This window comes from Lepidothrix coronata, unplaced genomic scaffold (assembly GCF_001604755.1).
Source record: "Lepidothrix coronata isolate B3197 unplaced genomic scaffold, Lepidothrix_coronata-1.0 Scaffold77, whole genome shotgun sequence".
Taxonomy (NCBI): Eukaryota; Metazoa; Chordata; class Aves; order Passeriformes; family Pipridae; genus Lepidothrix; species Lepidothrix coronata.
In genome coordinates, this window is record NW_016690257.1 from 1,194,089 (window position 1) to 1,208,796 (window position 14,708).

At 42.4% G+C, this 14,708-nt stretch overlaps 1 protein-coding gene across 3 annotated transcripts in view; it reads left to right on the forward strand.

Moving 5' to 3' along the window:
* Window positions 1-186: 186 nt before the first annotated feature.
* The window catches only part of SMAD2 (SMAD family member 2), a 49,586-nt gene continuing 35,064 nt past the window's right edge, over window positions 187-14,708 (forward strand). For 2 of the 3 annotated variants that reach the window (XM_017819794.1, XM_017819796.1), the window contains exons 1-2: window positions 187-313; window positions 11,154-11,446. In XM_017819794.1, coding sequence (XP_017675283.1) covers window positions 11,211-11,446 — 236 coding nt within the window. In that variant the 5' untranslated portion in view covers window positions 187-313; window positions 11,154-11,210. Of the gene's footprint in view, window positions 324-11,153; window positions 11,447-14,708 lie in introns of all 3 variants that reach the window. The other variant, XM_017819795.1, reaches the window with a different exon arrangement.

A 14,708-nucleotide genomic window follows, 5' to 3' on the forward strand; every position in this document is an offset into this window, starting at 1 on the left:
TCTGTCTCCTCCCCTTCTTCCCTTATCTTTTTTTTTTTTTTTTACGCTGCCGGTCTTCCATTGGTCTTCCCGACCGCCAATCGTCCGCGCGGACCAATGGTCATGCGGATTTTGAAGTCACGGGAGGAGCGGCCAATGGGCGCGCTCTCCGCCTCACGGCGGGGGCGGGGCATGCCGGGGGGCGGGCGCAGGAGGGTAGAACTGAGGGGAGAGGCGGCGGCCCCGCGGTGCCCGGGTAGTGGCAGCGGGAGCGCAGGACACGGCAGGGCAGCAGCATTTCCAGGCGGCTCTCGGCGGATCTCGGCGGTTCCCGGTGCGTCCTGGTGCGTGGCGGGTCGGGGGTCGCTGCCCCGCGGGCTGCGCGGGCCTCGGGGCACCGTGCGGGCCTGGTGCCGGCGGGGCCGGGGGCGCCTCCCCGCGCCCGCAGCCCCTTTGTTGCGGAGGGGACAGGGATGGGTTATCCTGTTCCCGGCTGGATAAGCCGCCCCGGGGTTGGTGGGGAGAACCAGGCTGTGCCCCTCGGGGCGTGTGTGGGAGGGAGGGAGGTAAAGAAGTTGTGCTGCTCCTTGTCTCCCCCCAGCACGCCCTGTTCCTTGCCTTCCTCCCTCCGCTCCCTCCGTGCCAGGTGAGTTTTCCTTGCAGGAGCTCGCGGAACATCCCGAGTTCAGAGGGACCCACAAGGATCGTCGCCTCCGGCTCGGGACACCCCTGGGTGCCCGTGAGGGGTGCGGGGCGTCGGGGTTGGGGGTGTGGAAAGTTGGGAGCGAGTTGTGCTTTGGGGTGGCGAGGCTTCATCTCACCCCTTTTGTCCGCCCCTCTCCTGGTCCGTGGGCGAACATGGGGCACGAGCTGCGGTCGGTGGGTTTATTCACCTGTGTGCTGCCAGAGGACAGCGTTAGGTGGGATACTTGGGGGAGATTCCTGGCTGGGAGGGTGGCGAGACCCTGGCACGGGTTGCCCAGAGGAGCTGTGGCAGCCCCCATTCCCTGGGTATTGTTTGTAAACAAACATAACCTGCTAAGTGTTTCGTCTACCTGGGGGAAGTCGTGTCGTGATAAATGCGAGTGGTTGGTGGTGTTGCTGTGGAGTTCCTGTTTGTAATTTTTATTTTTCCTTTCTGTGGGGAGTGCAGGGGAAGAGGAAAAGTGCAGCCCAGTGTGGTCCTTTAGTCTTTGCTGTGGGAAAATAAAAGAAGGGGAAAAAGTGTGTGATGTGAGTGAGCGAAGAGCCCTTGTGATGGTCTGGGAGAGCTGTTGAACAGCTGGGATTCAGACTGCAGCCTGAATGGGATTCAGGTCTCATGTCTTTTTGGTTGTCTGTCACAGTTTTTGACTGAGAAAAGCCCAACACGTGTGTTGTGCCCTTTTCAAACGCTTTGCAACTGGGATGGCACTAAGAAAAAGTTTTGTTTGCTGGGTTTACTAAGACAGGTGCCTCTGAAAACGCTGCACCATGTGTGTATTGTGTGTAGAGCTCATGTTATCACAGCCCATGGTTATAAACGAGTTAGATTCCATCTGTAGCAAGAGGTTTGTAATAACAGCTTGTTAGGAGACCGCAGGTAACAGCAGGTTTGTCTTTTCTCAAGTGCTCCTCTCTTAGCCTGGAGAGCTGTACTTTCAGGCTGATTCATGACATTATTTCTGTGGGGGCTGGACCGTAGTGAGAGACTGATTAGTCCTTGCTCTGCTCTCCAGGCTGAGAAAGAAACACCTCCTAGTTGAGGTGGAAGGCTCCTCTCAGGACAGGGTTGCTGTTTGGGCTTTCCAGTACTTCTATGGCACTGTTGGTGCATGAGGGGGTTATTTGTGTGCGCAGCCTTAAAACTTGTAACGTTTACAAGCTTTGATGAATCCCAGGGGGGTGAGAATGTAACTAAGGGAGGTGCGTCTGCAGTCCCTTCGTCCCCCTCTGATTAGCACTGTTGTGATGAAAGATCGTGGCTGGGCTTCGGGAAGGAAGATTAGGGAGTGATGAAAGATAATACTAGTTACAAATGCCTTTAAAAAGAGGAAAGGGAGGGTCTCGCTTAAGGTGGTTTAAGGTTAAAGATGAGTCTGAGCACATATTGATCATCATATTGGGATGTTAAATAGAGTTGGTGGTTGTTCTGCAGTTGTTTCGGTGGCTGTTGGTGTAACCTGACCCACGCAAATGGCAGTGTTTGAAGATCCAGTTTTCTTTGTGGAAGAAGCTGGACTTGTGTGATAGAACCCTGAAGAGGAACTCATCAGCTTTCAGTGAGGTCCCGATTGATGGTAAAAGGGACACCAGAGTTGAAAAAAGTGAGATTAAAAAATTGTTCTCTGAGCTGGTCACTGCATTTCCTCCACCTGGCAGCTAGGTTCACCAGCAAAATTAATTGCACAGCTGATCTCCAAATGAAAGGCTCTCCTGGGTCCTCCTTCCTCTTCCTCTTCCATTTGATCTTTCAGAAGTGTTGAGCACTAGTTGATATAATTGAGTTTATTGGAGGTCAAAAAAAAAAAAATCCCTGCTCCTGAGAGCAACTTTAAAAAACAAACCTTGTTTCCATCTCTCTAATCCCTTTCCCACAAAAGTACTGGGAGAACAGGCTCTGTAGTAGGTTCTGGATAACAATGAACCTGAGCTCTGCTTGAGACTGAAGCAAATTCCTAAGTTTGTTTTGTACAAAGAACAGTACTCAAAGTTTTAATTATTACAAAAAGTATTCCAGAGTTTTCAAATGTATTCAGTGCTGCCTTAATGGTTGTACATGTAAATGCCCTGTAATTGAAAGCATCCATTTATGGGCCTGACTTGCTAAGTGAGCTGTAAATTCTGCTTTTCAGATTGGATTTAATGACTTTTATCATAAAGCCATAAACTGGTTGTGAACTGTGCCGAGAGGCAAACAATACCTAAGCTTACTTTGCCAAAATATTTGTAATTGTTGATTTGTTAAACTGAATTGCTGCAGGTCATGCGATGGGATTAGGTTTTTGTAATAGAATGGAGAGTACAGGCAGCCCTGTGTTCAATACTCTCTGGGCTAGAAGAAATTGGCTACTGCAGAAAACCTTCCTAAACGTTCCTCTCCACTTCCAGTAACAGAAACTCCGTTGCAAACGGAGTAAACCTTCGTTCCAGATGACTTTTTATTCTGATTATTTGTGTTTGACAGTCATAATGCAAAGTTAGACCAAGCGGAGGCTGCGGCAGAGCAGCTCCTGGGTCTTCTATCAGTTTAGTCTGGGGCTCAAGCTACATTTAATTACACTGTAGCAATATGAGCTTAACATCAGACAGGAAACATAATTGAACTGCGCTTATCGAGGGGGTGTGGGGCTGGCCTGTGTGCGGGGCATTGGACCGGTGTTGAAAGTGAACTTGCATTAAGTAATTGTTAAATGCAATTGTTCGGTGGAGTAGCTGCTAAGCTATGAACTGAAACAGGTACCCAGGTAACTGGTAAGCAGTTCTGTGAATATTCCTGTCAAATTTAGCCCAGGAGTATTTATTTTCTAAAATAATGAAGGTGACACTTGCCTGTTACACATGGAAAATTTTACTCAAAATTAATGAGGTGAGAAGGACTTAAGCTGCCATGGTTTGGAGTGCTTATTCCCTACCTCTGTGGGGCTGTTCTGGCCTTTTAGTTTTAAGGAGCAATACTCTGACCTTGTTTGTAATACTAAATAAGTGAAAGAAGTTTGCAGAGGCAGGTGGATGGGCTGACTGCAGCTATGGTAACTTTCCTCCTTTTCCATTCTAGGAGAGTTGGTAAAATACATCGGTCCTGTTAGTAGTTTAATCAAAGGTCAGTAAAATTAACAACTCTTCCTTCTCATATCCCGAGTTCCATGCAGTTTTAGTGTGCCACGAGTGCATGGGTTACATGGAGTGCTAATTTTTTAATAGCAATATACCTTTTCATTACCACATTTGGCTGTAATTTGAGGCAGCCCTTACTAATTGAAGAAAAATCCAACCTCTAAAGCTTTCATAACATCATGATTGTACTCGTTTAGTTCTGTGCATGAGAAGTTTGAGTTTCCTCATTTGATTTAAAATCAAGCTTCATGGAGCGAGCAACGGGGGGAATAATCTGCTTTCAAAATTCTGTTTTCAGTGAGCTATATAAAGGTAATACAGTTATGTGTAGTTTCAATATGCATTGCAATACTAGAGCATGGTAAACTTAAAAATTAGTGTATAAATCAAGCCTGTATATAGGCATGTTTCAAATTCTCCATCTAAAGTTGGCCTGGAGGAAGCGTTTCCTTTGCTCCCGTGCTCTCAGGTCATAGCAGTGTGCTTTGAGCTTCATCAGCTCCTGTCAAAGCTGAGCCAGGACCTTGGTGTCAGTCCTGGGAGCTCTGGGCTGTGAGCTGGGCAGAGTCTCTTGGGGTGGGAACTCTCCAGAACCACTCCCCCCACTGCTGGGCTAATTGGCTGGAAACCTGAACTGGGAGGTGAATCTGAGGGCCCTGCCCAGTAGGGCTCGATTGCTTTTCCCCCAAAACAAAACCCCAAACACTCCTCTGACCTGAGTGTGAGGAGGTAAGGTTGAGCACCATCTCGCTTTCTTTTGGGGTTGTTCTTCAGAAAGACATCACAAAACCAGGTGCCTAATGTTCGCTTGTAGGGAACCTCAGAAGGCAGCTTTGGGAGGAGTTGTGGGTGCAAATAGAAGTGAAGTGTCTTCTCTCATCTGCTCCACTGAGAGATTTAAGCTTGAATGTGTTCTGTCTGAAAGGGAGAAGACTGGCTTTGATTTTGGTTTGAAGTTCGTACAGAATTCAGGTGCACATTATGCACTTGGTGAAATTGATAAAGAATCTTGTCCAGATTCCAGGATTAATGAAAAAAACATTGCTTTTGAAAAAAAAGTCTCAAAAATGGGACTAAAATAGGGAGGAAATGAGCTTGTAGACTTTCTCTCAAATACCACAAATTATTTTCCTCGATCTTCTTTCCTCAGGAGCTTAACTTCTGTCCTCTTTATTCCAGAAGAGCTCTTGGAAATGAAATTCCTCTAAGCCAGAATACTTCTAGTAAAACCAGGAAAGATCAAATTTCTTTATTTCAAGTTTGGATGAATAAGCAGACTGATATGAAATATGTTGCATAAGGCTTTAGAATAAATTAGCCAGAAATCACTTGATATTTTTGGTAGCACCAGTGTGTTTATAGTATGTTCCAGACACTCAGGAAAGGAAAATTTCCCTTGAAGATTTTAGTCTGCTAGCATGCTGCCCTTAAGGTTTTCTTCATCTTTTATGCTTAGTTATTGCTGGGATCATGGGCTTAATATTTAATACTTGTTCCAGAGAACCACAGTAAAGTGGAATAATAGCAGATATGACTCAAACTATGACTTTAGAAGTTGCCAACTATGACACTGTTTGACCAGCCATAGAAACATGTGTGCATCAGGGAGCAGAGATATGCTGCAAGGGCAGAGATGAAACAAGTGCCACCAAAATCGGGCAGTTGGTAGCTTTTCCAGTATTAATCTGTTGGGAATTACAGCACATGCTCCCTATGTTCTGGCAGTCTAAATAAACTCTTGTACCTCTGGGCAACGGTAAGAACCCCTTGAGCATTCAAAGCTGCAGTTTGAAGGCAAAATCCAGAGATGGATTTGGGATGGAAAGGGATAAAATGGAAGTTTTGTGCTATGGAATGCACTGTTGCCTTGGCACTGCTAGTTCAACTACAGTTGATTGAGCTTGGAAAAGAATCTTGAAAATCTCCCTGCAGTTACCCACAGAGTCCCTGAGTGGTGGTGTGTTGTAGAGGAAGTTGGAAATAGTACACAAGAATTTAAAAAGATCGAGATTTGGGCTGTGGCACTGGGCCTGAGTAGAAGAGAGTGAGCCAAGGGGAGACAATGCAAAGGGCAAGTGATGGCAAAGCACATCTGAGGTCCTTAAAAGCAAAGACTGTAAATGGGAGCTCAGTTTTTTGAGGTGGTTGGCTGTTAACTACGAAGAAATTGCAAAAAAATCATATTGCAAGAGGGGGTATTACATATTTAATCTTATGCCATTTTAGCAATGTGGAAATGTTTCTTGCAGCATTGGCAAATCTTGGTTTTGGGGTGCATTTTGGGGAAAAGCATCTTATATTTTCTTTTTTTTTTTTTTTTTTTAGTGGATGAAGAATGTGTCCCAGGCAAAAAAAATAGGGCAATGTTTTTAACAAGAGGCTACTGTCAACAGTGGTGGTGTATGAGGGAACTGTTCTTTATGAGATCAAAACTCCCTGTATTACTTTATCTATTTGAAGGTAAAAGTTACAGTTGGTGAATTGAAATGGGATTTGCTGGTCAAACATGAGCTTTAACAGTAACTCCTAAACCCATTAGTATAAACAAGGTGTCTCTGAGACTGTCTGGGTGGGTACAGTTATAACCCAACACAGGTCCAGGGCTCCTCATTTTTGTTTGAGCTCCTGCTGGATGTTCAGCAGCAGACATAGGCACCCTGCCTTCTACCTCCAGTTCCTCATGGGGTGTAAACTTCTGTCTTTGCACTTTTTATTTAAATTATTATGTTGAGAGATTTAGGATAATATGACCAAACAGATAAGTGCAAAGATAACCTTAGACTGATACAGGTTTTTTTCCTGTGGTCTTTAGATCAGTCCTTATGCAGAGTCTTCAAGTACTTGTGATTTAATTGGAGTAGTAAAGCTTTCAGGCTTGACATCTGTCCAGAGGAGCATCCCAAACTGTGTTAGCTGTGTTTGGGTACTTTCCTTGAGACAAAAGTCTGAGAGTCCTCTGTTTGAGGGAGGGACGTGATTCAAGTGTACAGAACCATGAAGCTTGCAGACCAGATGAACACAAACAGTTCTTCAGCAAACTTGCAATGGTAGAACAAGAGTCACTTTCTGAAACTAGGGAGGGAATAAATTAAATTACTGAAAGTAGTTCTTTTGACAGTGGCAGTTCAATACTAGTGCAGCGTGCCACAAGAGGTTGTGAAGGCACGTTCAAAAAGTTGTTTGGTGGATTTGTGGGCAGCAAGTCCATAAATGGCTGCTGAAGGGAATAAGGAGGAATGTAGCCTTTAATTTTGTGTTGTAACAGTTTGAGGTGCTGAAGAATTATGAGGAGAGTACAGAAAACAACCAGGTTCACATGCTTTCCTTGATTAGCTTATCTTTTTGCCACCTTTGGAGATGGAGCACTAGGCTGGATGCACCATTACTGCTTTTTCTTTGCAAAATCTGCATTTAGCCAAATTGCCCATGATTCAACCTAACCATGCCTTACAGTTTGCACTGTCTGGTCTAGTCTTGGAGCAGACTGCTATTTTTTTTTTTTTTTTTTTCATAAATAAGCTAGCTGAAACACTCTCCTGTGAGTACTCATCACAATCAGCTGAAGTATTAAGCTGAGTGAAGTCCTGTCCTACTTGTGTCACATTCTGTCTGCTCACCCTTTGAAAGATACAGGGCCACTACTGGAATAACTTGGTGAAATTCTTACTGATACTCCTAGCAAATCCCTGACATGGCAAAACAATAGCTAGAAGGAAGAAGTTAGTTTAAGCCTCCCGGACTCTTAGTCTGCAGCTGTGTATGTTGTGTTTTTGTTAAATAGCTGCTAAGCTGCAGAAAAATCATTGTTATAAAGGGCTTTTTAAATCTGTGCCTTTGTGTTTAGTTTTTTTTTTTTTAAAGGTAATTTTCAAGGAGGTGGCAGATCTGCTTTTGCTTTCTGACATCTGCAGAAGCTGGATGAACACACATCTATAAGGCAACTAGATACAATTAAATATAGGATCTGCAAACTTCGGGTTAGTTAGGTCTGAGCTTACAGTCATTTGGAAATGAGAAAAGAAGGATTTGGGTTTTTTTGCCTCTGAGTATGTCAAAATAGTATGAGAGCTCAAATATAAAGAAAAACTGAAATGTGTAGAATTTCTAAATTCTTTCCTGCTCCAAGACTTAAATCATTTAATGTGCATTTGGAGCAGAAAGGCAAATCTTGGTTTAAAAAAAAAAAAAGGCACCAGAAAATACAGAAAATGTTATATATATATATATATGTATATATATATAAAAATCAGTTGTAAGAGAGAAAATACTGCAGAACTGGACACCTCATCACAAGGAGTATTGTAAAGCTGAAAAATTAGATCAAAGGAAAAAAAACCATATTGCAAGTAAGAGGGGATATTACATATTTAATCTGAGAATGTTTGGAGGGTTTGGAACAATAGGCTCTGAAAGACAGGCCACTTACCACCTTGGTGGTAAATGAGACCCTCCTGAAGTGTGTGTTTCTTGAGGCTGACAATCAAAGGACTATTCTGTAGCACTGAAAGGTGTCAGATTTGAAGCTAAAGCACAGGAAATACTCAAGTGTCAGTGATCTCTGTAAAAAGGAGAATAACTGGTGAGTGGATCAGCAGTGATAGTTGTACTTGGTTGCCTACATCTGTCAGCACTGAATTTAATGTTCAGGTATTACACCATCAGTTGCTGCTGGTTTAGAATGCGATCTTTAAAGCCTGTCCTTTTTGGTTTGGTCTTTCTGAGTTTCGTGTGTGTGCCTGTGAAGCATCCGGTGTTGTCCTTGCTCGAAGGCTGAAGCCTTTTTTTAAAAAGCTGAGTGGCTGCTGCTCCCCGTTTTAGAAACCAACTGTGTTCCTTAAACCAGCAGGGGCCACGCAAGCCTCCTGTTTCATCTCTGGAGCTGCTCAGGGTGCTTATTAGGGGTCTGATGTGTTTCACTGCCAGGCCCTTGAACAGTTCAGAACGTGTCAGGCTGCTTAATTTGGTTTTGTCACCAGAATAAATGGTCTAAATTAAAGCACATTTCCAGTGATACAGTCAACACCAGCACTGCAGTTGAAGGCTGAGACTGGAGTCCTTCCACACTCCTGTAACTTATCTGACATCACCTAGGGTACTTCAGTACCATGTGTGAGCAACTCCTTAACTTGAAAGAGAACTAACTCAGCAAACCCCACAAAATTAAACTGTTTTACTTTACTTGGCTGAGGACATTAGTGCTGGTGCTGAGGTGGTGGTGGTGGTGCCACAGGGAAAAAAGAAAGGAGAAGTAGGCTTCCTGTGGCAAGTAGGTGTTGTGTTGGCTTGACTCCTTATGAAACTGTACCTCTACTGTCCTAGTCAGTGTTTAATTAAAAAATGTTAGCTTATTTTTCTTGTTTACTGTAGCCAGGGCTCCAGTACAATGCTTTTACAGGTAGCAAAACCTGCAGTTTGAAATACTGGGGACAAATTCTATAGTAGTGTAACATTATTGGAAGAATAAAAGTTCTTTATAGTCTTGTGTGAAAATAAACGCTTTGACTTTTTACCGAGGCCTATACTGACAAGACATGGAGCAACAGTTTGAAACTGAGGGTCAGTTTAGATTGGATGTAAGGAAGAAGCTCTTCTCTCTGAGGGTGGCGAGGCCCTGGCACAGGTTCCCTGGAGAAGCTGTGCCCCATCCCTGGAAGTGTTCAAGACCAGGTTGGATTTTGCTTTGAGCAACCTGTTCTAGTGGAAAGTGCCCCTGCCCATGGCAAGGGAGTTGGAACGAAGTGTTTTCTAATGCTCCCTTCTGACCCAACCCAAACCATTCAGTGATTCTGTGATTTAGGATAGAGTATTTGCATAAAGTTACCAGTGTTAATCTTGAGTCCCTGTTAATTGGAACCTCTGTCTCCTTGACCTCAGAATATTACATTTCTTGCTTCAACCGTATCTTTAGGTGCTCTGAGAAGCTGGTTTATGGAGGTATAATTTCTTTGAAACTGAATGTCATGCCCTACTGAATGCTCTGTTTTGTGGAAGTTGAGAAGCTATGATTTAAAGTTAACTGTAGAATATTATCTAGTGTTTGTTGGCTTGGTCCTCCCTGAAGCTGCAAAGATGTGACAAGGCATAAATTAGCCATGAATGCTGTAGGCTGAAGTGTCCCAAATCATGCTGTTTTGGAGATGGGAAACTTCAGTAAGGTGAAGTTGGTATATATTGGATAGATGTGGGGAGTGCGCCTCTATGGGTTGGAGAGGCACGTAAGCTGCCTTCAAAGCTCAACTCAAGGAGCGTGAAGGTGATGTTAACTTTTAGCTAAAATAAGGTATTTTCAGCTGACTGAACTCACTTGGAAATAAGGTAACTTTCCCGAGTTCAAATACCCATTTACTGCCTGGAAATAAGAACATTTTTGACTTCAGCTTCTATCCATAGGAACATTAATGTCCTCAAGCAATTTCTAGCAGCTGTCTGCCTGTTGGTTTTAGGTATTACATTTTAAGATCTAAAACTGGCCTAATGGAAGCTGCAAAAACAAATGGCTATCATTTATCTTCTAAACGATTTGAAGTGCATGTTGCAGTGAATGCTAAACATAGCTCAGGTTTCAGCATTCGTTTTAATATTTCATTTTATATAAATATCATGATCAGGTAGTTACACTGAATGAAAGGCTATCAAAGTTGGAAAGTTCTACTACTCAGGTGCCTGCCAACTAAGATTTTATCTGTCATTTGTTGAATTTTGAAAGACGTGATGATTTTAAGTGCTGCCAGTTGAGAAAATTCATTATTATGGGCCACTGGACTCTAGATGGGAATAAGTTTATCACCAGACTTATTATTGAGTTTGAAATTGGCATCTGCTGTGGAACAAAAATTGTTAGTTATTTAAAACATGACAAACAAAATGGGAAAAGAAAGGTTTGAGAGATGGCTGGCTGTTGGAAGAGTTCTCTCAGGCCATAGCGACTAAATGGTGTTCGGAACACAATTTCACTTGCTAAATTAACTTGGAGCTGGGTGGAACATGCACATATATGTATGCAATTTGTCAGTGACTTGTGGAAAATATTAATAAATGACTAAAACCAGCCAGCCTAGGTGCAAAGCTAGAGTCAAGTTACCTTGTGTATTTGCTGAAGTTTGCTTTAGTCGGGAAAGACTTCAGGAAAAATTGTGTCTGATCCAACAGTAACCTTAGTCTGCATTAGCTTTTGAAGAGTCTGTAGCAAACTTGAACTTTATTGATGAAATACCTCCTAACCATGATGATACTACTTCTGGACCATTTCTCTGACTTGTTTTGGGAGGCAGTGCCCTATGCCATTTGGTAACGAGGGAGGTGTTTGTTTCATGTGAAACCTCAGTTCTAACGCGTCTTGTTTTGGTTTGTGTTTTTAGGGATTGGACGGAGCTCTCTAATTTATTGCGTGCTGAGTGTTCTGTCTGGTGAAAGTCATGTCATCCATACTGCCATTCACTCCACCAGTTGTGAAGAGACTTCTGGGGTGGAAAAAGTCTGCTGGTGGCTCTGGAGGGGCCGGTGGTGGTGAGCAGAATGGTCAGGAAGAAAAGTGGTGTGAAAAAGCAGTGAAAAGCTTGGTCAAGAAGCTGAAGAAAACTGGACAGCTGGATGAGCTTGAGAAGGCAATTACCACTCAGAATTGCAATACAAAATGTGTGACAATACCAAGGTAAGTGCTGTTGTGTTTGAAATTGTTACAACCACTTAAGAAATGACTAAATGTACGTTTAGGCTGTCTGTGAACAAATCACTAAAAAATCAGGTGCATGCTTTTGATTCTTTAAAAATTATTTAAAACCTATATTGGATTTTTATAGTGCTTGCTTATAACTGAATCACATTTTTTGTGAAGTCACAATTTCTTTCATTTCACTTTTCATTACTATGTAGATTTCTGTTTGTGTGTGTTCTAGTGCTGCCTAACACAGCTCTTAGTTTGTAGCACTGCCTTATGCTGTTATTTAATAACCTTATCTATAATGGGGTGTGGGGGGGCATACCTGAACAGGCACTTTCACTTAAAAAAAAAAAGACTAGTTTTTCCTTGGTCAACACTTCAGTCATCTAATTACTTTCAGTTGTATCTGGTAGTTTCATTTAAATTGTACAAGCTGCCTCCATTCTCCCTTTTGAAGGGGAATTTTATCTTTGGAGGCAGGTTGTCTGAAGACCAGTTTATTTACTGTAATTATTGTAATTGTTTAATGAAAATGCTTTTTGTTTAATAACCTGGGGTATTTCTAGAATTGCTCTTCTGCTTCTGTATGTATAAACATTTAGGTGAACCACTTGTATTTTACCTCTTTGACTTTCTCAGCTTAATTCATAGCAACTGCTGTGTGAGAGCAAGGGTGATGTTTGTAAGTATAATGCAGTCTGCTCTCGATTCATGTTGCACAGAAATCCCACTGAGGTACCCAAGCAAGCTCGTTATGTGTGACAGAAATATCAAGTCACTTCACAGGTGTGTTTTTCTATGAAAAAGTGGGAGGATCTGGTGGCACAGGAGTATTCTGGGCACTTAGCCACTTGACACTTAAATGATTTCCAGGGGAGACAAACTGTGTCTGGTTTATGAGCTTTATTTCTGTATGAGCACATTCATCCCAGCTACTTTTATACTTTGTACTAATCATAGTGCAAACTAGATTTGACTGGTGTCAGTAATGATTTCCAAATATCAAATGTGTTATAGCTGTTATCTGATAATCGTTTCAGCATTCTCTTTTAGATTTGACACAGCTGTCTGAGAAAGGCATGAGTATGCTCTGAACAAATGGCTTCTTCAATTCTGTTCTTTTCTCTTCACCTTTTGATTCTAATGCTGCCTTCTGCTTGTATTTTCTTCTCTAGAGTAGTCCCAAAATCCTCTGGGTTTCCCTTCTGCTTTCTTCCTTTTGCCAGGTGAAAAACAATCAATAATAAAATATTAGTGCTTTCTTGTCTTAGTGTATATCAGCAGACTAAGATTTGAACCTGTAGGGATATCTATTTATTGAGATGACTCTGTGTACCATGACAAAGATGAAGTGCTTAACTGGAAGGTGTTTCATATGACAGCAGTTAAATCTGCCTCACAGAGATTCACTTGATACAAAGTGTGCCTCTAGGTTCTAGAGCTCTTAGACTTTCTAGAGCTCTCCCACAGTGATACTGAGACAGTAAGTATTGCTACTTCAGAAGGATAGTTGTCTACATTGAATTTTTTTAGAAGATCCAGACAATAGGCTAATAGATCACTATTTTTAAGCAGTTGTATGGCCTGCATGGCCTTTTATGTTAAAGGAGACATAGTAAATAATTCCTTAAAATGGAGTAAGAAGCTGTGCTATATATACTCTGTGACCAGCAGTTCTTGCTGGGCTGTGATGTACTGTTCTCATCTGTCTTCCAGTCAGCTGTAAAAAGGACTGGACCTGGGTTCCACTCTTCTTGAGTACCTTAGGAGTAAACCAGGAAGAGCTCTTCAAGTGATGTTGGCTATTATACAAGGTTGAATTTTAAACTAAGAAATGGCTTTGGTATTAATGGGTGAGATGATACCGGGGTCGCCAGCAGTGCTATAAGAGAATTTTTGAGTTTCATAGTTGGCTTTTGAACTGTTGATATTATTTCAATTTGACAGCAGTAGTCTGGGTTCCCAAGAAGTAACGAATGTCAACTCAGTACTGTAATGACTTCTTGGAGATTCTTGTTCTTGGATTTAGTAAGTTAATGAAACCACTGCTTGAGTCCCACTTTAATGAATGTCTTAAAGATCTGCAGATCAGCAGGGATAAATAATAAAATGCTGAATTTAAAACTTTTTTCCTTCCTAGTCAGCAGGAAGTTTGTGGTGCCAAGCTGCTGAGATGCAGTTCTGATGTGACAGCTGGGCTAGCTTTCCTAATGTTGTTCTGCTTGGGGAGGGGTTTTGTGTGTGTTAGGTTTTTTTAGCCAGCTTTAGTTTTACTCATTAATGCTGTTTAATCTGGTGTAGATACTGACAAGTGTTGTGGGATGCTTCTCTTTGCCACTCTCACATTATTCCCTCTACAGAAGTTTCAGTTGTGGTTTCGCAAGTTTCTGGTTCCCTTGGAGGTTTCCAGGGTTTGATGCAGCATTAAACTCTATTACGTGTTTTTATCATTGAAACCTTAAGCAACTAAACTTCTATAAGCTTTTCTCAAAACCGAGAGCAGTTTGAACAGAAGTTGTATCAAATCACCTCTTCAGGAATCTGCGTTTCTTACTGTATGTCATCCATAATCCTGCTGAGTTAGGGTTGTGCTGCTTCTGTACAGTTTGTCAAGGTGACTACACACTAAGGGAGGCTGATCCTGTGTGTACTACACAGAAGCTGCTCATGTGGTAATTAACACAACTTCTTATGAGACTAATAGAGGTTCTGAGAAAGCAGAAGCAAACAGATGGAGTGGGTGTTGGCATTGCACAGCAGGGGTGCTTAGCTCTTCATAAGTGGGTCAGTAATCTAGAGCAGAGGCTAAATAAGTACAGAGGTCCTTTTGACACTAGCCCTCTAAGTAATTTGTAGTTATCTTGCTGAATCCTCCCAGCAAGCCAGTGGGATTCTAATCACATAATCCCTGTGTATTCTGAAACTAAATGTTGGCACATGAGTTCACTTTTCTGAAATATATGATGAATTTGGTGGCATTTAAGATCCTGCCTTCATGCTTTCTTTCCCTTGCAGTTTTGACATAGGCACAAGAAGAGAAACAAAAGCACGAACATCCTTCTTCCAGTGGAGCAGTTTCGTTGTTATTAGCCTGGATTTTTCTGTTGGATCATAGAATCCTGGAATGGTTTGGGTTGGAAGGAACCTCAAGGATCATTTAGTTCCAACCCCCTTGCAAGGATGTCTTCACTAGATGTCATGTGCAGGAATATCTTCACTAGACAAGGTTCCTCAAAGCCCGGTCCATAAAAAC